Source organism: Prionailurus viverrinus, chromosome A3, assembly GCF_022837055.1.
Source record: "Prionailurus viverrinus isolate Anna chromosome A3, UM_Priviv_1.0, whole genome shotgun sequence".
Lineage (NCBI taxonomy): Eukaryota > Metazoa > Chordata > Mammalia > Carnivora > Felidae > Prionailurus > Prionailurus viverrinus.
Window position 1 is genome coordinate 118,573,135 of NC_062563.1, and position 24,145 is coordinate 118,597,279.

The 24,145-nt window shown below is 41.2% G+C and overlaps 1 protein-coding gene across 4 annotated transcripts in view; it reads right to left on the minus strand.

The window, feature by feature from the left end:
• The window catches only part of BABAM2 (BRISC and BRCA1 A complex member 2), a 400,445-nt gene that overhangs the window by 165,105 nt on the left and 211,195 nt on the right, over positions 1-24,145 (minus strand). For all 4 annotated transcript variants that reach the window (XM_047853047.1, XM_047853045.1, XM_047853046.1 and 1 more), the window contains one exon: positions 17,587-17,696. In XM_047853047.1, the coding sequence (XP_047709003.1) occupies positions 17,587-17,696 (110 nt within the window). The remainder of the gene's footprint in view (positions 1-17,586; positions 17,697-24,145) is intronic.

A 24,145-nucleotide genomic window follows, 5' to 3' on the forward strand; every position in this document is an offset into this window, starting at 1 on the left:
TAAGAGTAGGTTCCAAACCAGGATCAGGATGCCTTCACTAAAGCGTTGAAAAGTTTCCAGGCCTTTAATTCTGACCAAAAGCCCAATTCAGCCTTAAGATCTCAGAGGCTGAGCAAAGTCCAGAGTCACTCAATAGTTCCAGCCATTCAACAATCTACAGTGGCCTACTGATGAGATATCTGTTCATATTTTATTAGTCATGTTTCCTTGTCTGTGAAGTAACTGTTCATGCTTTTTGCCCATTTTTCTGTAAGATTTTTTTCCCCATCTTCTTATTAAGTTTCTTATTCTGGATATGAAGCTCATATCCATTATTTTAGGTTTATAATTTATATATTTAAATGCTATAAAATGAAGAAATGGCTATTTGGATCTTCAACCAGGGAAATAAATGATCTAATGTAGAAAAGATTAAAATATGCACATGGGAAAATTATAAAATACGATTATAGTAGGAAGTAGATAAAAATACCAGCCAAAAGAACTTCAATAAGTGGCTGAATTCAAAGGACATCAACAGGAAAGTGAAAAGACAACCCACTGAATGGGAGAAAATATTTGTAAATCATACATCTGATAAGGGTCTAGTATCCAGAATATAAAGAATTCTTACAATTCAATAATTAAAAGAAAAATAACCCAATTAAGAAATGGAGGAAAGACCTGAGTAAACGTACATTCGTCCACACAAAAATTTGTAATACGAATGTTTGCAGCAGCATCACTCATAATAGACAAAAGGTAAATACAACCCAAATGCCCATTAACTGAAGGATGGATAAATAAAATGAGTCCATACAATGGAGTGTTATTAATCAATAAAAAGGAATGACGTTCTGGTACATGATAAACACAGATGAAGCCTGAAGACATTATGCTAAGTGAAAGAAGTCAGTCACAAACAGCACATATTACGTGATTCCATTTATATGAAATGTCCAGAAGAGGCAAATCTACAGAGATTTGGTAGAGATTGGTGGCTGCTGGGGGCTGGGGGAAATGGGGAGCAATTGCTAACAGGTATGGAGTTTCTTTTAGGTGATAAAAATGTTCTAAAATTGCGGTGATGGTTGCACAGCTCTGTAAATATACTAAAAAATGCTTAAGTATTTTAAATAGATGAACTGTATGGTATATAAATTATATGTCAACAAAGCTGTTATTTAAAAAATAGCAAGGCAGGCGTGCCTGGGTGGCTTAGTCAGTTAAGTGCCTGACTCTTGATTTCAGCTCAGGTCATGACCTCCTGGTTTATGGGATCAAGCCCCACGTCGAGCTCTGCACTCACAGTGCAGAGCCTGCTTGAGATTCTCTCTCTCCCTCTCTTTCTGCCCCTCCCCAGCTTGCATGTGTGTGCTCTATCTTTCTCTCTCTCTCAAGATAAATAAACTTTAAAAAATAAAAATTAAAAAAAAAATTAAAAATAGCAAGGCAAAGTAGAAGAAAAGAATGACAGAATGCCTGAAACTCAGGGTGACACTTCCAGGCTTCAGTCATGGTGCATTCTCCTGTGGGCCTTAGGAGAGGTAAGTACCATTAAAAAGTGGGTAGAAACACACAACTTTTAAGAAGTCATGAAAGTCCCTGGGGCTCCTGGGTGGCTCAGTCAGTTAAGCATCTGACTTTGGCTCAGATCATGATATCATGGTTTGTGAGTTCAAGCCCCACGTCGGGCTCTCTGCTATCAGCACAGAGCCTACTTCAGATCCTCTGTCCCCCTCTCTCCCTGCCCCTCCCCCACTCTGCACGTGCTCTCTCACTCTCAAAAATAATAAACATTAAAAAAAAAAGAAGTAATAAAAGTCAGGAAGAGAAGCTAGTGTAGGAAGCCAAACTTCCAGCAAAAAAAAGGCTGGATTAAATTAATTGACAATTAAATGGGTCCAGATTAAAACAGTCAGGGTCAAGCTAAAACAAAAGCAGTATGTATTCAAAGATATGGGCACATACAGGGCAAACTCTTAGCTCTTTCTGTCCGCCCTTCATAGTCCTTCATTTCCGTTCTGTCCAACACTCTAAGCCACATCACATCAGAATGACCAGTGACTCCCAAAATATTTCGTGAGCATAAGAATCCCCTGGTACTTGCTAAAAGCACAGGTTCCTGAACCCACTCCCAGACCTTAGGTTCAGAATGTGAGTGACCTCAGGAATCCAATTTTAACTAACTCCCAAGCTCACCACCTCCCAAACTCATCACCTCCCTGACGCAGGCGTTCCGAGGACCACACTCTGAAGCACAGCACTCACCGCCCGCAGTGGACTGTGGCCCCCTTTAATGAAGCAGTGCAGGGTGTATGAGCAAAGGCTGTGGAAAATGACAGATCAGAGTTGGAGTCATCTTGCCGCCACATACTCATTGTTGACCTTTGGCAGTTACTTAACCCCTCCGTGCCTCAAAATCCACACGTGTAATTGTGAGCCAGCAATTCCTGTCATGCAAATTGAGTAAAGTAATGTTTGCAATGTGTTCAGCACGGTGTCTGTCACGGCCGGGTGCTCAGGGGCTGCTGGACTGCTCTTGTCTGATTTTTGTCCTTAGCCGGCTGACCCACTGCAGTGGCCAGTGGACATCTCACTGGATGGTATCTCAGGAAGAAGCTTTAGGGAAAGGATTCTTAATTGAGAGTAGTGGATCCCTAAAGGGCCTGGGCTTGTATATAAGAAGTCTGTGAATCCTCTGAAGAATATGCAAAATTAGGGGGTGCCTGAGTGGCTCAGGTCACGATCTCACGGTTTGTGGGTTCGAGCCCTGCATCGGACTCTGTGCTGACAGCTCAGAGCCTGGAGCCGGCCTCGGATTCTGTGTCTCCCTCTCTCTCTGCCCCACTCGTGCTCTGTCCCTCTCTGTCTCTCAAAAATAAATAAAAAACATTAAAAAAATTAAAAAGAAAAAGAATAGGCGTAACTATCTGTAGTAGCAGAGGCTGGGATCACGGGGTTCTCAAGTTTGGAGGAGGGTGGTAGCCCAAAAAAGTCAAAAGCTGCTCCCTTATAGAAATCTTTAGTTCATTTCTGTCTCCAACTTCAGATGTCTGTTCTTACGTTTTCCCCACTAGCTTACCCTAAATGAATTCAGGGGACTGACAATACCTCAAGGTCCTGGTGCATGGCACCTACAGTGGAATTTTCAAAAACTGGGGTCTCTGAACATTTCAGGAGGAGGAGGAAGATGAGGTTGATGTTGATGACAATGACAATGTAATAATAAGTACAGCAACTTACCACGTGTCTGGGGTTTATGAAGTGCCAGGCACTATGCTGAGCACTTTATACACATTCTCTCATTCAATCCTGACAAAAACTCTGAGGATTATAGATGAAGAAACTGTCACACAGGTTAAGCAACTGACACTGGCTCACATACCAGAGAGTGGCAGTCAGGCTTAATCCCAAATCTGTCTTATTGCAAAGCACTACTCTTAGCCAATACCTACCTCTGTATTTCACTAAATACTTAATCTTGATGGGAGGGCCTAGTGGGCCAGGATGAAGGGTAAAGCAGCTGTTGACAACAGAGGTGAAGACTCTGCTTCTGGCTTCACTACATTTATCTCCCGAATGTTGGGAATTTGGGCAAAAGGCAGAATTGAGCTTTGTGTCCTGTTGATCTTTGAGATATATTTGTCCTTTCGAACTAAGATGCTGAGTGACCCTTCCAATAAGGTTATAAAAACCAGCCCAAAAGTGTAAACATGCAGAAGTGCTCTGTCACCAAAGTCTGTGAGAAAACCGAGAACTTGACTAGGAAATACTCATCTGTGGAATGGAAAGGAGGGGAAAAAATCAAAGATACAAATGGAAAAACACACCTTAAATATGGTACCAAGTGGAGAGCTGTGGCCTTCCTTCCTGAGATTAAGGGAGGATAGGAGGCAGACAGTGAATTGGAGAGACTCTAAAAGTCAGTTGGCTGTACATCACACAGGACATATGGAAAGACTAGAGGCTACGAGTTTAGGGGTAAGACAGGAATAGGGTAATATGAACAGTACTGAAGCGTCCATTATTTCAACTTCTAATTGTTCTGCATGACCTTGGTATGACAATCATTACACACACTAAAGGAAAACAGTTTGATGATATGAAAGAAAGGTATTACTAAAGCTTAGCAGCACGGGTACAAATAGACTCCTGGAAGGTTCCTGAAGGGCACTGATAGTAGACAGGTGGTTCTCAACTGGGGATGATTTTGTATCCCCTGCCACCTTTTCTCCAGGGGACACTACAGACATTGTTGGCTGTCAAGATGGGGGGGGGGGGGGGGTTGGTGGATACTACTGACATCTTGTGTGTAGAGGTCAGGGACGCTGCTAAATATGTTGAACAGGAAAGTCCCCTACAGAAAAGAACCATCCAGCTCAAAATGTCAACAGTGCCAAAGCTGGGAGACCCTGTAGTAGATGAGAGGGATTACAGCATAGTATCAGACAATCACCACATGTTCAGAAGCCCCACGAATAATATCATTTATCACACACAGAACACAGGTTCCACCGAAAAGTATGTAGGTCATCAAATCTCCAGGATATTTCTTCCCAATCAGACTCTTTTCAATTTTTTTATGAATTTTAATTTCATAATTAAAATGCCTAAATTCACCCTGAAAAAAATTAAAACACTACCAGGAAGCTAAAGTTCCCTTTGATCTCTACCCTCAATCCTGTTGGAATCAAACCACCCAGATGCAAATGGCGGTGCCACCACTCACTGGGGAAGTGACTCAGGCAAGTTTCTGGCCCTCTCTGAATTTCAGCCTCATCATCTATAAAACAGGGACAACAGTAGTAACCAATTTCGATTAAAGGGTTGTTGTGAGGACCGAATGAGTTAATGGGTAGAGTGTACTTAAAACATGTGACTTAAGTGCTCATCAAGTGTTTGCTATTGCTAGTACCCAGCGCGCGCGCGCACACACACACGCACACACACACACACACACACACACACACACACGCTCTCTCTCTCTCTCTCTCTCCCTCTCTCAATCTCTCTCTCTCTCTCTCTCTCTCTCTCTCTCTCTCTCTCTCTCCTGTAGAAAATATATCCTATGGGGTTGAGGCCTAGCTTTTTATTTTAACATAAAAATGTAGACTTCTGCTCATCTTTCTGATATTTACCCCTTTTCTTCAACTCAGAAACCTTTCCATGGAGAACAGAGAAATCTATCTACTTCTTTACAGCTTCATTCTATGCCAAAGCATTTCAAGTCATATCCCTAGTGAGGATAATTTCAGTCGTTTCTACTATTTGGACTCCCAAAGTTAAATTCTCCACTGACCAGAACCAAACAGGCACAAGTTTATCTGTGTTTTTGAGAAAGAGTATTCCAAGAGTAAATGAACAGCCACTGGTCAATACCCCTAACAGAGTGGAATAATAAAGATCAGTCACCAAAACAAACAATATCCACAAACAAATATTTTGAAGGGTTTCCTTATGGTATGAACAGAAAAATCTAAAATTTAAAAATAATCATATGCTCCATAATATGTTTTTTTTCCAGAGAATCATATATGATATTATAGTTAATGAAAATTTAAAAGCTTTCAAAATAATTTCCTTTGGCTTTAACACACATATTGGATTGATCACGTTAAACTCCAACAAAACTGGGAAAATAGTACTAGGTCAGAGGAGGCAATGAAAACACGGAACTGTTATCACCATTTGGTCATAAACTCCTCTTCTCAGAGAAACATGGCAATAAAAATCTGTTCCAGGATGAAAACTTGGCACAAAACAACCCAATCTTACATCATACTTTTTAAAGGTTGGGGTGGAGTAGGGAAGGGAGGGATTAAAAAGTAGGAGGGGAAAGTTCTTCGCATGTAGGAAAAAAAGAGAGAAAGGCTGTCAGTAAAGTAAGTTTTCCACTGATGCATAACTTCTTCAAATTAATGGTTTGGTTTAGCTAAAATCTGGCAAGGTAGCAGATTTTAGTCTTTTTCAAGAATGGCCTCTATTTTGTTGAAGCTGTCTGTAAAAGATAATGTTCATAGACAGGATGTTCATTCCCTGTTATGGTCCTATTTACAATATTATGTTAACTCATCATTTGTTTTGTTTTAAACTAAAGGCTTCTCCATTCATTAAAGTCATTAGCGAAAGACAGCGTGTCTGAATTTTAACAAGTACAGAAAAACTCCAACATAATTATGAGCCCTATATTATGAGAATCAAAATCAGACATACCAGGATCAAATTACATGCTCTTTAATACAACTTCACACAGTAAAATCTGACAACATCACTGCTGTTGGACCTTTCCTCCAACAACAGTATAAGGGGTTCCACTTTATATGTGAATTTTATACATTAAGAGCCTTAGTCATTACCTACTTACACCAAACACTTGTAGCCAAGAACCAAGCCATTACTTTCGGGACTAAATAAGTACCCTTTGTTATGTTGTGGACGTAACAAACCGTACACTTTTTTAAGAAGAAAATGAGGCAAGATGATTTCTTTTATAACCCAACTGCCCTATTTCCCTATCTACATCCACACACTGCTCTGAACACTAAGTGGAAGATGTTATTTGAATGTAATGGACCAATTCAGAGATCACTGTGTAGCTAGCATACTGGTCTGAGAAAAACATGGAACAGCTGAGAGCTGGGAGCCCTAGAAAAAGAAGCGCTGTGAGCCATGGGAGCTGCACACAGGCCAAGGCCCAAGCACAAGAGGAGAGCTCCCAAGTGTTGGTTTCAATACCCTGGAGACTTGTTCCTTCTGGAGTTCCTCCGTCCCCACCGTGAGCTAAACTAAGAAACCCAGGTGTTTGTGTTGGGCAGAGAAGAGCCAGAATGGCAAGGCTCTTGGTGAATCTGTCATTCCACTATGAGACAAAACAATAAGGTTAAAAACTGCTTCCAAACGTAGTAATTATGTTAGCTATTTTGAGAGCAAGAAGTTAAAATGTGCTCTTTAAACAAATATCAATACATATAAACAACAGAATTCGTGGAAAAATGGTCATTTATTAAACATCCCTTATTACTAATGTTCCCAATCTGCTGTCTTCAGGACACTATGATATAACAGCTTTCCTAATTTATTGGATACCAAGCATCTGAAGACCGAATAAATGTTGTGCGTGTAATATATCATACATATAAGAACAGATACAGGAACGTGTGTATACATATATGCATACACATACCTACAGCACAGAGAAGCATGTATATGTATCCATTTTTTCAAATATGTGCACACGCTCTTGTGATTAATAGAATGCAGGTTCATTTAAGAGGTATTTGAATTCATCATTAATTCACAAGAAATACTAAAAAGTATTATTTTTTATCTGTACGGATCTGTGAAACGTTTTTCAATTTACTTTTTGACCATGGTAAAATGTACTCTTTACAATGCACCGTTCTCTAAATTTTGACAAATGTGCAGAGTTGTGTATCCACCACCACAACTATGATACAGAACAATTCCATCATTCTAAAATAATCCTAAAAAATCCCCTTGTGCTGCCCCCTTGTAGTCAAGCCCTCCTTCCACACTCACAGAAAAGGTTTTGACTGAAAACTGGTCCTCATACTTGAAAGAGATGGGAAGAACTACCCCAGAGCATTGAAGGCCACCTTTTTTACACATATGTTTCTACCTCCACCCAGTGTTTGACAAAAATAAGGATTAAAGGGGAAGGAAACTGAAATAACAGGATAGGAGGAAACAGAGACTTAGAGGAGTTCAGACTTCAAGCCAGTATGAAGGAAAAAATGCTAGAACTTGATGACAGACTATAATGGGTAGTATTATATACATATGTTTATGTATGTATATACAGAGATTTTATAATGTATATATGTATATATGTATGTATACACACACACACACACACACACACACACACACACACACACACACACATACATATATATGCTGGGAGATACAGGAAAAAGCCTTGAGTGAGATAAAGCTGGTAAGTGATCGTTGGTGATCAAAGGGAATGAATTTTTTTTTAAGTGATGAGATCTGATTTATTTAGAGAGCCCACTCTGCCTGCAGTTTGGCAACTAGTTAAGGAGTGGGGGAAAGAGTGGGCGTGGGAGACCAGTTAGAAGAGTATTTCAATAGTCCAGCTGAGAGACAACAGTAGCTCAGATAAGTTATCTCAAAGGGAGAGGTTTACTAAAAACCACAAGAGGTAAAGAACAGGAAAATGCAGTGGAATATTACTGGAATATCATTCAAAGAACAGCTACAATCACAGTCAATCCTTATAGAAAACTGAAACGATCAAGATATAATGCAGCATATCTCACAATGTGACCAACGCGATAACCTAGAGTCCTCCTGCTATAAAACGCTTAAACATGTTGGATAAAGTTGTTAGATACATGGTATACATGTGGCTATGAGTGTGCTGAGCACTGAGGCTTCTCAGACAGGACAGCATAACATGCAGTTTTCTTCCCCATCTTGAAAAGTGACACTGAGAGTGTTTAAGCAAGGGACTGACATGGATCTGGCTCTGCTTTGAAAAGATTAATGTGGCAAATGGTAAAATACAGAGGCTTGAAACAGGGGTAGGGAAAGGGTGAGCAGATGAATGTGAGACACCATGCAGGCAAAATCAACCAGCAGTTGTGTACGTATGGGCAACAATGGTCAAAGGAAGGTCAAAAACAGTATGCTTAGGTTCTATGGCCAGGAGGCACTACACTAGTCAAACAATTAATGAAAATAAAGAACACAAGGCAGCAGTAGATTTGGGGGAAGGGGAAATGGGTAGTATTGGATTATAATTTCCTCTAGAAATATTAAATCTGTATATTTTTCTGGGGGAAGGTCCGTGGCTCTCATCAGATTTCCAAAGAGGTCTGTGTCAACCGACTATTCCTTTAAACATAATGTGTCAACTTTGGATATTTTAATTTTTGGTGTTCTGCAGTTTCAGATGATATGACTAGGTGTCAACTTCTTTTTATTTAGCCTGTTTGAGACTTGCTGTATTTCCTCTATCTGAGGATTGGTATCTTCCATCAGTTCTGGAACATTCTATGACATCTTCTCTTCCCTTTTCTAATTTCTCTGCTCCTACCTGTAACACAGCCTAATGTTTGTGTTAACTATCACTCTTTCATTGCAGACCTTCCATTGAGGAATATCTTCCTACTTGTGAATAAATACAAATGAACACTGCATAAAATAGCACAGAGCTTTGCTGCCGAAATATAGGGTAAAACTGAAAATCATGAACTTCTCATCTTCACTGCAGAAAAAACACTGCACATAATCCTCGAGATGTTTAGCAGAAAGGTGCTAGGTTGATTTTTTTAAACGGAGACACATTATATCTTACAGTCGAAAGCTAATCAGTATGCTGTAGTCAGGAGAATAGTGCTTAAGAGAAACAAGGCACAGAACTGCCCACAGACAAAATAAATCCAAGACTAGAGCTTAAGGGTCAAACAAGTTTAAGAAACATGTACCAGTGAGATTTATCACAGACTTATTATATACATCTTCTTTCTAAATGTATATTTTCTGCCTAAAAAGAAAGCTAGATAAAAACATTGATACACCACCAACTCAGGCAGCTGGGGAGGTGGGAGTTCTACACCAGAATGTTTCCAAAAATGTGCTATTTGGGGGCTGATTGATTTTCTCCCCCAACTAAATTCCGTTCTGGTTCTTTTTGGTAATGTTTCAAAGTGCAGGCTGAGCTCTTGATCTTTTGGGAGGCACAGGCAAAACAAAGGGCCAAACTCACTAATGAAAACTTGCTGAACTTACTTTTCAGAATTCCAGCCGAAGTCACGAAGAACCCTTTTGGCCCTGCTCCCAGACTAGTAAAACGAACATCTCAAATCCCTAGAGGCTAAGATAGCTCGTTCCACTAAAACCAAATACACATCTTCTCCTGACAGCTGGTTGTCTTAGCATACTCAGGACTATATATTTATCAAAGGAAAAAAAAAAACTGTAGAAGCACAATATTTATTATAGGATTATCTCAGTGACTCAAGTAAACATGAGTAAGGCTAAATTAAACCACGTTTACTATGATGTTCTATTACTTAAATCCTGACACAAAATCACCCGAAGAGATTTGGGGTCTTATTTATTAAGACAAGTGATACAGGTTTAAAAAAAAAAAAAAAGGCAACTATCTTTTCTTTCGAATCTGTGTTTAGTTACACAATTTTTCTAATTATTCTAGAAAAAAATCTCTTGAGCACCTAAAACAAAAATTTTCCATCCTGTTATGATACTGAATTCAGTATTTAATTTAAATAAAATCACAAATTATTGAATTTGCTCATTGCTCTAAAAAATTTATCTGATTTATCTGAATTTTTAAAATATTTTTTAATGTTTGGGGCGCCTGGGTGGCTCAGTCGGTTAAGCGTCCAACTTCAGCTCAGGTCACGATCTCACGGTCCGTGAGTTCGAGCCCCGCGTCGGGCTCTGGGCTGATGGCTCAGAGCCTGGAGCCTGTTTCGGATTCTGTGTCTCCCTCTCTCTGACCTTCCCCCGTTCATGCTCTGTCTCTCTCTGTCTCTCAAAAATAAATAAACGTTAAAAAAAACGTTTTTTTTTTAACGTTTATTTATTTTTGAGAGACAGAGAGAGACAGAGCGCACGCAGGGGAGGGGCAGAGAGAGAGGGAGACACAGAATCCGAAGCAGGCCCCAGGCTCTGAGCCGTCAGCACAGAGCCTGATGTGGGGCCCAAAACCACGAACCGCAAGATCACAACCCGATCTAAAGTCAGATGCTCAACCGACTGAGCCACCCAGGCCCTCCTGATTTATCTGAATTTAATCCATAATTTCATTAAATGTCACCCATAATTCTAAGTAGTAGTATTGTAATTTTCAGCTGTTCCCTACCCTTTCCCTAGGCCCTTTAGCCAAGTTTCAGTTTAGCCCAGCCTTTGTGGATTCCAAGCTATCCAAATGTTCCAAATGACCATGTCTGTGGCCAGGCTCACTGTGGGGTAAAGGCAGGGAAAAAGGAGGCTGGAAAGGCCACAACAGGAGTAGATGACAGGGCACATAAGATCAAAAGCACATTTACCACCTTCAGGACTCAGCTGTTAAGCCACTCCTACGAAATAAAGCTCCACCTCTAGGAAACAGGGGTCCATAAGGGAAACAAGCCTGCTGGCTGGGCCAGAAGACACATGGCCTTAGGAGACCACTCGCATCTGTAGCACAGGGATCCAACAAGTTCAAAGCCTTCTGACCCACCAGGGAGTCCAGTCAGAGGGAACTGTGGCTGAGCTCTGGCATGGCCTGAGGGCAGGGCGAGCTTGGCAGAACATGGGCTGTGGCTCACCAGCCCTCAACGGATGGAAGCAGAGACGCAGCCTTAAGGAGTTTACAGTCCAGGGCAACAATTTAACAACAGAGGCAAAAACATAAGAAGGAAAAGTGCAGTCTTGCTGGGGAGGCAGGTGGTGGTGACTTTCGGGACTGAGAAGATATATGACGATAGACAAAAACTGTGACAGATTCTACAGGAGAGGAAATAGAATTCAATGATCTCATAGAAGAAGAGCCCAAGCAAAGGTATGGAAGTGAAATAAGGTGTGTCCGCAGGAAATCCCAGAAAACGGTTTGGCTTGAACAATAGGATACATACAGAACCCAGATTGGGGCAGAAAGGTCAGCTGGGATGACAACAGAAAATGCTTTGGATGTCAAATTGAGAGATGTGTACTTAATTCAGTTGGTGACAGGGGCCACTGATGGTGATGAGCAAGGAAAGAACATTACATTATCAGAACTTTCTTCAGGAAGACAGTGACAGCTCTGTGCTGGATAAACTAACATAGGAAGAAAGGTTAAAAGGCCATCAGGAGACATAGCAACTGAAGGACTGAACTAGGAAACGCCAGTAGGAATGACAAGAAGGACAGATACAACGGAGAGAGGATTTCCAGTATAAAACAGGGGTTGGCTGATGCCTTTCAGATGCAGCATCTGGGCACCTCAGAAACAGAATGTCCTGAACAGAAGCAGGGCTGTGAGGAAGGAACCTGAGTTCACTGGAGGAATGAGGAGTCTGGCTGCAGACACTTCCAATTTCAGAGTCAACTGAACACACAGACAGATATGTCTATCAAGTGGCTGGGAAGGCAAATCTGCAAGCAGGGAGAAGAGCTGGGATTAGAAATGGGGACTGAGGGGAGTCCGGGTGGCTCAGGTGGTTAAGCATCCAACTCTTGATCTCGGCTCAGGTCATGATCTCACGGTGCATGGGATTGAGCCCCACGTTGGGCTCTGCACTGGCAGTGCGGATCCTGCTCGGGATTCTCTCTCTCCCTCTCTCTCTCTACTCCTCGCCAGCTTGCGCGCACACTCTCTCTTAAAATAAATAAACTTAAAAAAAAAAAAAGAAAGAAATGGGGACTTAGGGGAACATCCACAGAGAGGTAAGGCTCTGGGGATGAAATCACGGGATATAGAGGAATATAATACAGAGGAAAAGAGATGTATTCTGGAACACGTTAGCAATATTATCGTCAGGATCTGATGGGATGGTACAGTGAAAGTGGTTTAAACATTTTAAAGTACTAAACAAATACATTTTTATTATTGTTACAGTAGCATGTGTTTAACCTCTAGAAAAGCCATATTACATCAGAAGAGCCAGGCTTCCCAAAATCTTCCACAAAGTCCCCTCTCCACCAAGTCCAATGGAAATGTGCCCTCCTCCCGCCTTGGACTCTCACAGTACTTAAAAAGTCTATTTCTGGTATTTAGACGTTCCAGCAGCATGACCTGGGCACCCCCCATGTGCCAACACTACGGGAGCTGCTTTCATACACGCCCCCTTGGAGGAGACGAAACAGAAAGTTAGGAGTTACCTGCCTTTGCAGAGGACGAAATGAGTGAGGCTCAAAAAGGCTAAGTATCTTGAGCCAGGCCACCAGCTAGTAAGTAGAGGAACCGAGAGCTTCTGATGCCAAATTGCATCGTGCCTTTTCTACTAAAACACATGTTGGAACTTGCCGTATTTGTTTTTATTTCCCTTATAATCTGTAAGCAAACGAAGGGACGAGCCACATCTCACTTATCTTGGTATCCTCTGAAGCACCCAGCCAAGGGCCTTACGCCTGGTCAAGTCCTCACTGTGCTTTCGCGGCCTGAAAGAATCAACGTGTGGATCCTTGCAGGCACACAGGCCTCCCTAATGGGGAGTGTTTGTGGGCTGGTAAGCTTTGAGTACTTACTTCTAAGGCGGACTGTAACTTAACAACAAAAAGTTCTAAAAACAAATTCTGTACTTGTGAAAGATGCCACCTGGTCTGCCTCAGGGGCTGAAATCCTCTTTTTATGCACCGAGTGGGAACAGCACAGGGAGTGACAAGCTGGTTTTCTTCAAACCACTCCCACCAACTGGCTCAAGCCAAAAAATGGGCCCACACCTTTCGGCAAAGAGAATTGGGCAGCCTCTGCCGCCCGGTTAACCCTTGCTGTCGCTGCTGGGAGCCAGCAGCGTGAGGAGGAGGGAAAGGTGGAACAGATTGGTGCCAGCTCTGAGGATGTAACTTCACACGTCCAGCTTTTCTGCCAGGAAAAAAAGGCAACTGGTTTGGAAAGCACGTTCCTTCCCCTCTCTTCATCTTCAACCAAAGTCTACTTTGCATAACTGACCACTAGCTTTTTTGTTCGGTTTTGTTTAAGGAACAGTACTTAGTGTCTCATTTAACTGATTGGTCTGGGTTCCTGGGAAAACAAATGTATAGATAGAGAGCCTGAAATATGCGTATTTCATAAATGTCCCGTGTGCGAGAAGAACACGAAGTTCTCGGAAGGTTTACTTTTGCAAGCCATATACGTGCGTGGTGGGAGATCAGGAAACAACATATACGTGCACGGTGGGAGATCAGGAAACAACATATATGTGCGCGGTGGGAGATCAGGAAACAACATACATCTAAACACCATAAAGGCGTGCAGTCATGTTCCAGTGCTGCCAGAAACACCAGACCGCTCTTCCAGGCCTTGGGCAAAAAGACAGGCTTCTGAAGCGGGATTGCATTTCAGAGCCTCATTAATTATAATACACTCAGGAAGTTTTCCACCCGATGTCTCTGACAGATGTTCCCTTTTGTGGGGATTGTCTAATGTGGGGACATTTGGGAACCACGTCCCTAGAAATCTTTAGGGTACAGCAAACTGATCCCTTTTCGCACATATGAAGACAAGACCCAAAGAGGCCTTTCCCTTTTCTAAGACTAGTTAGTGTAAGCACAGTGTCCCTGCCCATTGCATGCAGGGGCAGAGGGACATCAGCCAGACTGAAAGGCACTATGTTCCAGGCTCAACGTATCTTTCCAGGCCCACAGAGTGGTAAGAATGCAAGTCTCTTCTTGCCAATTTTTACCTAATGTGGACCAGGCCACTGGTCCTGCCCAGATCCGTGTCTGTCACATGCACTGCATGGGGCTTGGGACTTCCTAGAAAGAACCATAGCAGCAGCCAAAAGGAGTAACAAACCTCAGCTCAGGGCGAGCGTCTGGCACCGGTTCTGGGCGGGTCCACACGGGATGCTTTCCTCATGACTCCTGAGAGCACTCTCCAAGTCCGAGGCCATACTTAATGTTTGGACGGCTCAGAGTTGACAGGATGGTACGAACCATGGAAAACTAACGAGAGCTTCACACAGTATCAAAGACCAGTACCAACCTCTCCTCGTTCAGTTCTTAAAATCTATCCTACGATGCTGGCCTTACTGAAATGACACCACTTCTGTTCTATGTGTACTCTCAACTCTGCAAGAGTTAACCAAAGATATTAAAAACTTTAAGTAACTATGGAAGCCCTCAGAAAGTCATACCACAATTTGACCACTTTCCATTTTAACCTTTTTCTAAAAAACTCATTTTTAAAACTTCTACTCAAGGATGTCAGAACTTTTGGCAGTTTTCAACGGTATTACGAAGGCAGTTCTACTAAGTTAATCTGTATCAACTGGAAAAAAATGTAAGAGCTCTCAGTGTAGCATTTTCCATTTTTCTTGTAAGAATTACGTGTTGAGCCTTTAAAATACTGCCAACCAGGCTACTGTTCCCCATGTGCCACCTTTCTGTAAAACCATTAATGAAACGAAAAGACTTGTTCCTGCCCTTGAGTAACTTGCAGTTTAGCAAAAGATGGGAAAACAAATACACATCACTAACTAAATCTGTGTTGAGCAGATTCTAATGGGTATAAATTCAGTATTCTAAGAGTTCAGGGAATGGCCAGAGAAGGCAGCCCAATGGTGCTCAGGAAAAATGGTACAGACGGCATTTGGAGAGGTCTATTTCAACAGAAAAAGGGTGTTAGAGAAGACATTGTACATGGAGGTAATAGCTTTAGCAAAGGCACATGGCCGGGAGTGCACAGTAAGCTAAGAGAAGTTCAAGTGAGGGGCACCTGGGTGGCTCAGTCAGTTGAGCGTCTGACTCTCGATTTCGGCTGATGTAATGATCTCACAGTTCTGTGAGTTCAAGCCCACATCGGGCTGTGCACTGATGGTGCAGAGCCTCCTTGGGATTCTTTCTCTCTCTCTCTCCCTCTCTCTCTGCCCCTCCCCCACTCACACATGCAGAAAGCTAGATTTTATTATTTTTTTTTTAATTTTTTTTCAACGTTTATTTATTTTTGGGACAGAGAGAGACAGAGCATGAACGGGGGGGGGGCAGAGAGAGAGGGAGGCACAGAATCGGAAACAGGCTCCAGGCTCCGAGCCATCAGCCCAGAGCCCGACGCGGGGCTCGAACTCACAGACCGCGAGATCGTGACCTGGCTGAAGTCGGACGCTCAACCGACTGCGCCACCCAGGCGCCCCTGGAAAGCTAGATTTTAGAGGAATTAACTTTTAAAATACAACCTTCACTGATAATTCATCACATCATATCTTAGATTTTAGAGGGAGAAATATTTTATTAGCAAGTTTATTTGCAAACGGGTACAGTAACTTAAAAGAAAAGTAATGTAGGTGTTGGGAAAATCATTCTTCTGAGCTGGCAAATTCCTGTCTGCAGCTTAACTGATAGATTCTTATTACCTACATCTTGCGATTGTTTCATTGAGATCTGTCTTTTCTCATCACCAAAATACCTTCTGAATTTAACTTAGCATGTACATACAGAGTGACTACTTTATAGCTGGTATCTGCTCATTTATTACCCATCCTCTCCTTTTCGGCCCCAACTTGTCCTAACCATGCACTCTCACTCACTCATTCTTCTCTTGTGAACTGTATCGATAATCATAAAAACATTAATAGCTCCCACTTGCTATAGTGCCAGGCACTGCAATTAATGCCTTAAGAACAGTGTTTAATATAATCCTCAAAATATCACTCTGAAATAGGTATCGCCATCCCTATATGGAGGCAAGTTCAAAGGTGCGAAATGCTCTGCCAACTGGTAAGGGGCAGGACCTGGGTTTAAAGCAGGTATGCTTGACTTGAGAGCCCTTGCCTATTGGCAGTTCACTGTACTGCCTCCAACATTCTTTGGCCCCTTACCAACGTGGGTTAGTATTTTTGATTACAAGTTAAAACATTCAGTGAACACCTGCTACTGTAAAATCCCGTCTTAGGTGCTCTCAGTGGTATATAAATAAATGAGAGCATGCCTGATGCTCACAGTCATCCGTATTTGAGTAGAAACACCTGTATCTTGTATCAGTGTGTAAGACAGGATGGCCATGATTCACGAAGTGGAGCAACGAGGGCCAGAGGGGTGAAAATGACTCAGGATATGAATGCTGGATGGCGACCACATCTCACAGACAGAAATCTGCCAACCCTGACTGACTTTTAATAATACATTTCAATCAGAGTCTGTTAAAAACTCTCTCTGCTGATGAGAAATCTATCCTGTCAGAAGTTTCCAGCCAAATCTGCTTACAATCTATTTTCAATGAGCCTCAGCTTCCTTTGAAGTAGAATAAGCTTCTGAAGCATGTGAGCCAACAATAAGCACATTGTGAGGCCAGTCCTTGTAAAATTCATTCCCGACGAGTAAAGTTACTTAGTTAAAACACAAATGTGCTATCAAACTACTTGTACCACAGAGCCTGAAAGTTGTGTAAAATGACACAGCGCTATTTAGACACAGAAAAGTAATTCAAACGTGTCAGCTTCTTAAGCTATCTGCTTTTAGTATTACCTTTATTAACTTCTGAATATGTTTTTGCTTAGTATTTTCAGGAGACGAGTTACATTTTTACCAATAACTATATTAGTTACAAAAACGTAAGAAACTGGATAGGATGCTGTTCAGTAGTCCTCTTTAGGCTATAACCATATGTACCCAGGGAACATTTGGAAGGAGTCGCAATTTCGGATTCAGTCTGCCTACTCATCTCTCTCTACAAAGGTACAGTATTCATATCACAAGTTGCACAACTAAGACTCATCCAAAGATTGCAGTGGCAGATACTGACTACATTTACTCTGCAATCTAACCTCCTGATACGAGTCATGTTTAAGGAAACAGAAGTCGGTAAAGAGAAATCATTTTAAGAGTTCCAAAGGGGCAAAAGAATTAGCGAGACATGTTTGGCTAACAGGGAGAAACACCAGGCTGCGGAAAATTAATGACATTGATACTTACTGTTCAATTCGGGGTGACAAGTACAGCTTGGGATACACCTGAGTGGCTTCAGTGTCCTCAAAACTGACAGAAAGGAGGGCCACATCTTCTCCAGGGTCTTCGTTTACATCCTTGAGTAGGGAGTGAAAAACACGATGTCATCAGTGCCTACTCTTGGAACATCTTCCTGGTGCTAAGCTCACAGTCCACTGGCACTGAGGCCACAGCGTGTGGGTTACCTGGATTCGGATTAAGCAGCTTTGTACATCCTTCACCATGTGCCAGTCACTCCCCTAGAGTGATGGCTCTCAACCTTTCTGATCAAAGCCCACCATGGTGAGGAAAAGACTCCCGCCTTCTCATTTGTTCCCACATTCCAAGAGGGGAAAAGTGAATCTGGTGATAACCAAGAATTAGTCAAAAACATAGCTAAAAAGTCATAGTAAACATTTTGCTAAAAATATGTGTAACAGCTCATAATTCCTACAATACACGTAGATGGCTTGTAATTTTCTTTTTATAGGAAAAACAGGAGTTATGAACATGATTTATATCATAAGACCACAACAAAATCTTAAAATGCCCAGTAATCTTATTGTATATACCTTGGTAGTATGTCGTAAGTTATTTAAATAGCAAAAGTTCCCAAGAAACACATCACTATGAACTGTGCCACCATACAAGCAAATGGCAGGGGGTTACATACGCATCTCCTTTGCAAAACGATTATGGATGATTCATACATGAACCACGAGACTTGCATATTTTAAAAGCCTGGTTATAAGAATAATACAAGACAAAAACACTGTTGATCCAAATATGTACCAAGAAACACTGAGAGGTTAACAACCCACAATAAACAAAACTGATAATGATAAAGCTAAACTTCCTGTAATTTATAATCAAAAAGCAAGAATAGTGATAATTGAATGTCATAACCAACTCAATCCAACACTGATGAAGTGTCCTGACTCAAAACTGTGGGTTTTACAGATTTGCGATTATTGCCAAGCACCAAGTGTTTGCCAGACTTCTGAATAAACTACTGAATTAGAATAAACTCTAGTAGCATGCTGGTTTTACTTTGTGAATATCAGATTTTAGTAACCCTTGACAATTTTACTTTTGGTTGGTACTGGCTCTAAGTCAAATACAAATTTTTTAAAAACTTAATAGGATTACACATCTTTCACCCATAAGCACTGGTGAGAACTGGCCTGTATTTCTGGATTGGTTCAAGGTCCTCTGGAGGCCTCAGCAGCCATCCTAGGAGGGTCCCAATCTAGACTTTGAGAATTACTGCCCATGAGCATTGAGAACCTCAGATATGATGTCCTTCCTTCGGTCCTAAACTAACCTTACCCCTTCCTTTCCTGCATCGTGGCGAGCTGGTCATCTCACCCAGCCAGCTCAGCTCTGACATCATCCTTGCTCTGCCTTTTATTGTGCCTACAGTATGCACGTGTGGCAGGGATACAAAGGGACAAGAACCAGAAGTCTCTCCCATTTAGAATAAGAATTTTAAAAAAGAAAGAAAAGAACCGTGCTGGTCTCTACACAGCCCCTTGCATTCTCTCCTCTCTCTCCTCTCTCCTCTCCATCACAGACTGCTTGAAGAAATGGTCTGCACTCCTGGTCTCTACTCCCTTCCCTCCGACTCATCCCTTAGCACATGAGATTAACCTTCTGACCTCCCCCCACCCCCCAGCCCATCAAGACTGCCCCCACCAAGGCATCCACGAAACACAGCAAATGCTTCTCTGTCCTTATCTTACTTGATCTCCAAACAGTATTTGACATGGATGATGTCTTTTCCTCTGGAAATACTCAGTTTCTTACTTGTAAGAAACTATGCTCTCCTGATTTTCTATCTCTGTGACACGCCCCCCTCCCTTTTCATTCTTCTTTTTTTTTTTCCCCTCTTTTACTTCCCAGTTGTTTTTTGGTTTTACATTACAAAATTTAGGCTTGTTGTAACAAGTCAAGCCATACAGAAGTTTAGAAAGAAGAAAGCTCTTCTACCCTCCCTTTTAAAGGTGACCGATACTAGCTGTGTATGTGGCCTCAAACAGCTTTTTCTAGGCGCACAAAAACATACACACATACATACACGTGCAAATAAATAGCTCTTTAACCTTCTGTTTTGTTTCCCTTAATGGAATTGTATTACACCTATCACTCTACCAACTGCTTCCCAAATAGCCACATAATATTCCATGGCATGGATTTCGTTCTTTTTTTTTTTAACCATTCCCCTAGCAACAGACATTCAGGTTGTCTGTACTTCTTAGCCATTTGACAGTGTGACAATAAATATCCTCGGATAAAGATATGTATATTCTTTTCCAGTGGGACATATATTTCTGAATTAAGAACTAAAACCGAGCTTGTTGGGTCAAAAGTTATGAACATTTTACACTTTAACAGTGTAGGGTTATTTTTCTAAAAACTGTACAGCAATTTACATTTGGACCAGGAATTTGCATCAGCATGAGAGAGAGAACCTGTTTCTGCTCATCCTGAATAACCTGATAATACTAGCTGTTGTCGCTCTTCAATTTAATGTTGGCAGTCTGACTGCCAGAAAATGGTAGCTCAGCTGAGATTCAATGACTAAAGATGAGCAACTTTTTACTTGCTTACTGGTCATTTCTTCCGTAACTTTTCTGATCAAATCCTTTCCCCATTTTGCTTAAAGACTCTTGGACTTTTCTTGTTATTGGTGTCTGTTAGGTTCGTTAACCCTTGTCTATCACATGTGTTATAAATATTTTCTCTCAGCCCAGCTTTTGACATTTTACTTTGTCTAGGGACTCACAACAGCACAGAAAATATAGCTTTTTTTTAAATTTTTTTCTTTAATGTTTATTATTTTTGAGACAGAGAGAGAGAGACAGCATGAGTGGGGCAGGGGCAGAGAGAGAGGGGGAGACACAGAATCTGAAGCAGGTTCCAGGCTCCAAGCTGTCAGCACGAGCCCGACACGGGGCTCAAACTCACGGACTGTGAGATTGTGACCTGAGCTGAAGTCAGATGCTTAACTGACTAAACCACGCAGGCGCCCCTGAGAAAACTGAGCTTTCTACAGAGTTAAATCTGGTCAGTAACTCTGAGGTTATATAACTATTTCCCTAGCATTTCATCTAACATTGTATTTTTACATGTAGATTTGTAATACTCTGGCATGTAGTTTTAGGTAGTATGACTTAGGAAGTATGTAAGAGGAGGACCTTAGCACAGTGCCTAGAACATAGAAATCACTCGATGTTTGCTAAATGAGTACAGCAGTAAACAAATTCATGTTAACTTCTAACCTTCATTCTCCACACCTAGCGGTTTTCAGGAACCAGCTTTACAAACGTTTCACCAGTGATATCTGGAAATGCAGTACTGACTCCCTGCTCCTGTCCCCCCATAATATACCGAGGTCCCTAGAAATAGTGGTTTCAAAAGGAAAACCAAGATTGGGAATCTGAAATTATCTATCATTACTTACTCTTTTACAGATGATAAAGTATTCAACCTTGAATATTCCTTTCTGTAAAATGAGGATGGAAATTTTAAAACATACAGTCGCAACAAACAGAAACTATGTAATTATATAACACAGCCCTAAAACTCATAAAATATCTAAAACTAAAGTTGAAGCTGGAAAAATTCACATTCAGAGAGACATTCATTTTATGGTCTACGTATACGAGTAGTTCTCTTTAGAGTTAGATTGTTCACCTCAAAGTAAGATGATAAAAAAAGAACTAACATTGATTGTCAGATATCTTCCCTCAGTGACTGCATTTCCCTGTTAAAGGTCAAGGCTCTAACTACAAGTCACAAAACCTGGTTAAAAAACAAAACAAAACAAGACACTGCAAAAAACTAGGGACAACTGAAACCCTTTTTAATTAGCAGCTTCACTCCATACACCTATGGATAATTTATAATTATTTCTCTTCCCTACTCTCTAACTTCTCATTTCACTGCTCTATTTAAGCAAAAAACAAAAATGCTCGGAGACAGTCCTCTAAACAAATGGAATGACCCCGGTTTATATAATCAACATTTATCATCTGGCATCCTGCAAACAGTACATGAAACTGTAGCCTGAATAGGAAAATAGTTGTTTCCAGGAGTTCCTTTTATGGACTACTTTTAATATAATTTACTTGCCTTGGTGTGGCACATGAGTTTCCCCTGAATTGGTATTTGATTCCTAATGGATATCTAAGTTTGACTTGGAGTGCTTAAATAAGCCCAAAGAGTTCCAAAAATACAAATCCACACAGTACTGTTTCTAGTTTCTGCAACTCTAACAGGCTTGTACATGTGTTCCTTCCCATCTGGGGAATTAGAAAAGAAGCTCTTGTACTGTGGTTCTTAGAAGCTAACATTACAGATGATTATTGTAACCACTAATGGCAACATTTGGAAAGCAGGGGGAGGTTAGAGTGTAGTAGGGGACATTTAAAAATGCACAAGGATACACTTTCAGGGCTTTCTATCTGTACCATCTGAATCTGCAGCAGGCTAAAATGGGGGGAAAGATGTCAAATCTGCTGAAGCAAAAAAGAGAATTGCCTCCTACCTTTTATAAAAGCGTGTCAGGCGCTGACATACATATGGCGAGGCAATAATGGCCATGCTATTTTGCTGAGATTTAGCAATAGATTTGGCTCAACATTTGGCTATAGAACAGAAAGGGGTTCTTATGGCTTATAGTGAATATTCACTAGGTAGTGAGTTCCTCGCAGGCTGGGAGCTCTTCCTATTTGTTTTTATATACCCAATGTCGGAAACTACACATACATGGCAAACTGGTTAGAAAAAAAAACTGAGTTAATGCAGGAAAGACTATAAGAATGAATAAGTAAATGACGGAGTTATATAGAAAGTACTTGTAGTTAGACTCTCAATATTTATCTCACTTTTCCGTAAATCTATGACTACTTAAGGTTTTGGTAAAGAAAACTCAAATCTGAACCATACATAAGCAAAAGATGCACCTACTAGTAAGAGTTAACATTTTGTTTAGGTCATGATGATGTATTCATATAACTGTTCTCAACTGGGGCTCTTTGCAAATATCAGAAGGGGGAAGAAAAAAAAAACAATTCACCTTGGAAATGAAAGTAAACACAAACACAATTTGTCATTATGCGGTACCCCTTTGATGCACTAATTTCCAAGTGAATCTAGCAGCCATGAAACAAGCCCCTGTATGTTGAAGGTCAGTATAGGTACAAACTACCAATTAACTATTGCTGATAGACATTAGCCGAACAATAAATATTATAAACTATACGTCACATAGGAAGACTGTAAAAAAGCCACTGCATTTCTCAATTCAAAAAGGCATAAAGCAAAGCTGTAACTATTACTAGCAAAACCAGTTTGCAGTCATAAGGACTATAAATAAGCCATTATACAGCATGTCAAAACCCAGATAAGAACCATTTTGAGTTAAGTTTATTTCTTTTCAGCTTATTTCTTTTTAAGAGAGAGAGAGAGAGAGAGAGAGAGAGAGAGAGCGCAACCAGGGGAGAGGCAGAAAGTGAGGGGAAGAGAGAGAATCCCAAGCAGAGTCTTAGTGTTACCAGAGTGAGGAAGCCAAGCCAAATAGATGAGGAAGAGGAAGACGCGGGGCCATGTCTGCCCCTTTTGCCTTTCGCGTATCTCCCGAGCCTGAGCCTCCTCCTTTCCAGATGGCAGGGGGTGCAGAACCCAGGTAGAGGTTCTGAGAGCCTCGTTACAGCCTATCTCCACCAAATACTGAGTTCCTGGCTAAAAACTCCCTTGATATTTTGATATCTCTGATGAAGGTAGCACTTAAGAGAGTTATTTCTGATTTGGTTTCTCCAAATGGAAATGGGAGTAAAAAGGCTCTCCCTGCGTAGTCCAGTCAAACTGGGCCACTTCCCATATATTTTGCCAGATCTTTAATTAAACCTTTTTTTAATGTTTATTTATTCATTTTGAGAGACAGAGAGAGCACGCACACACGCAAGCAGGAGAGGGGCAGAGAGAATCCCAAGCAGGCTCCATGCGGTCAGCGTGGAGCCCATCGTGGGGCTCGAACTTAACAAACGGTGAGATGGTGACCTGAGCCAAAATCAAGAGTTGGCTGCTTAACTGACTGAGCCGCCCAGGTGCTCCTATTTTACCAGATCTTGACTGACACTTTGACATTAGCCATTCCTTTACGGAAAAGCTCTTTCTCTCCTTTTAATTGACACAGTTTTAATTTAACTCTCATTGTAAATTCACTTGCTCCATTAAGAATCCTTTCAACAGCAATGTAATCTATGTCTGCCCTTGGCAATTTCACCAGGTTGCTTCATGAACTTCCCATGTGATTTAAGCCATATGTACTTTATATTGCAAATAGATTGTGAATTTCCTGAGGGCAGGGTAGAGATCTCCTACTTCCTATTATGCATAATATTAAGACCTGATATTTATTCACTGATTACTCATTTTGTTTAGTACTTTATATGCATGACCTCACATAATCATCATACCAACCTTGAAAGGTAGGTACTATTACTATATATTTGCAAATAAAGAAACTGGGACTGAGGAAGAT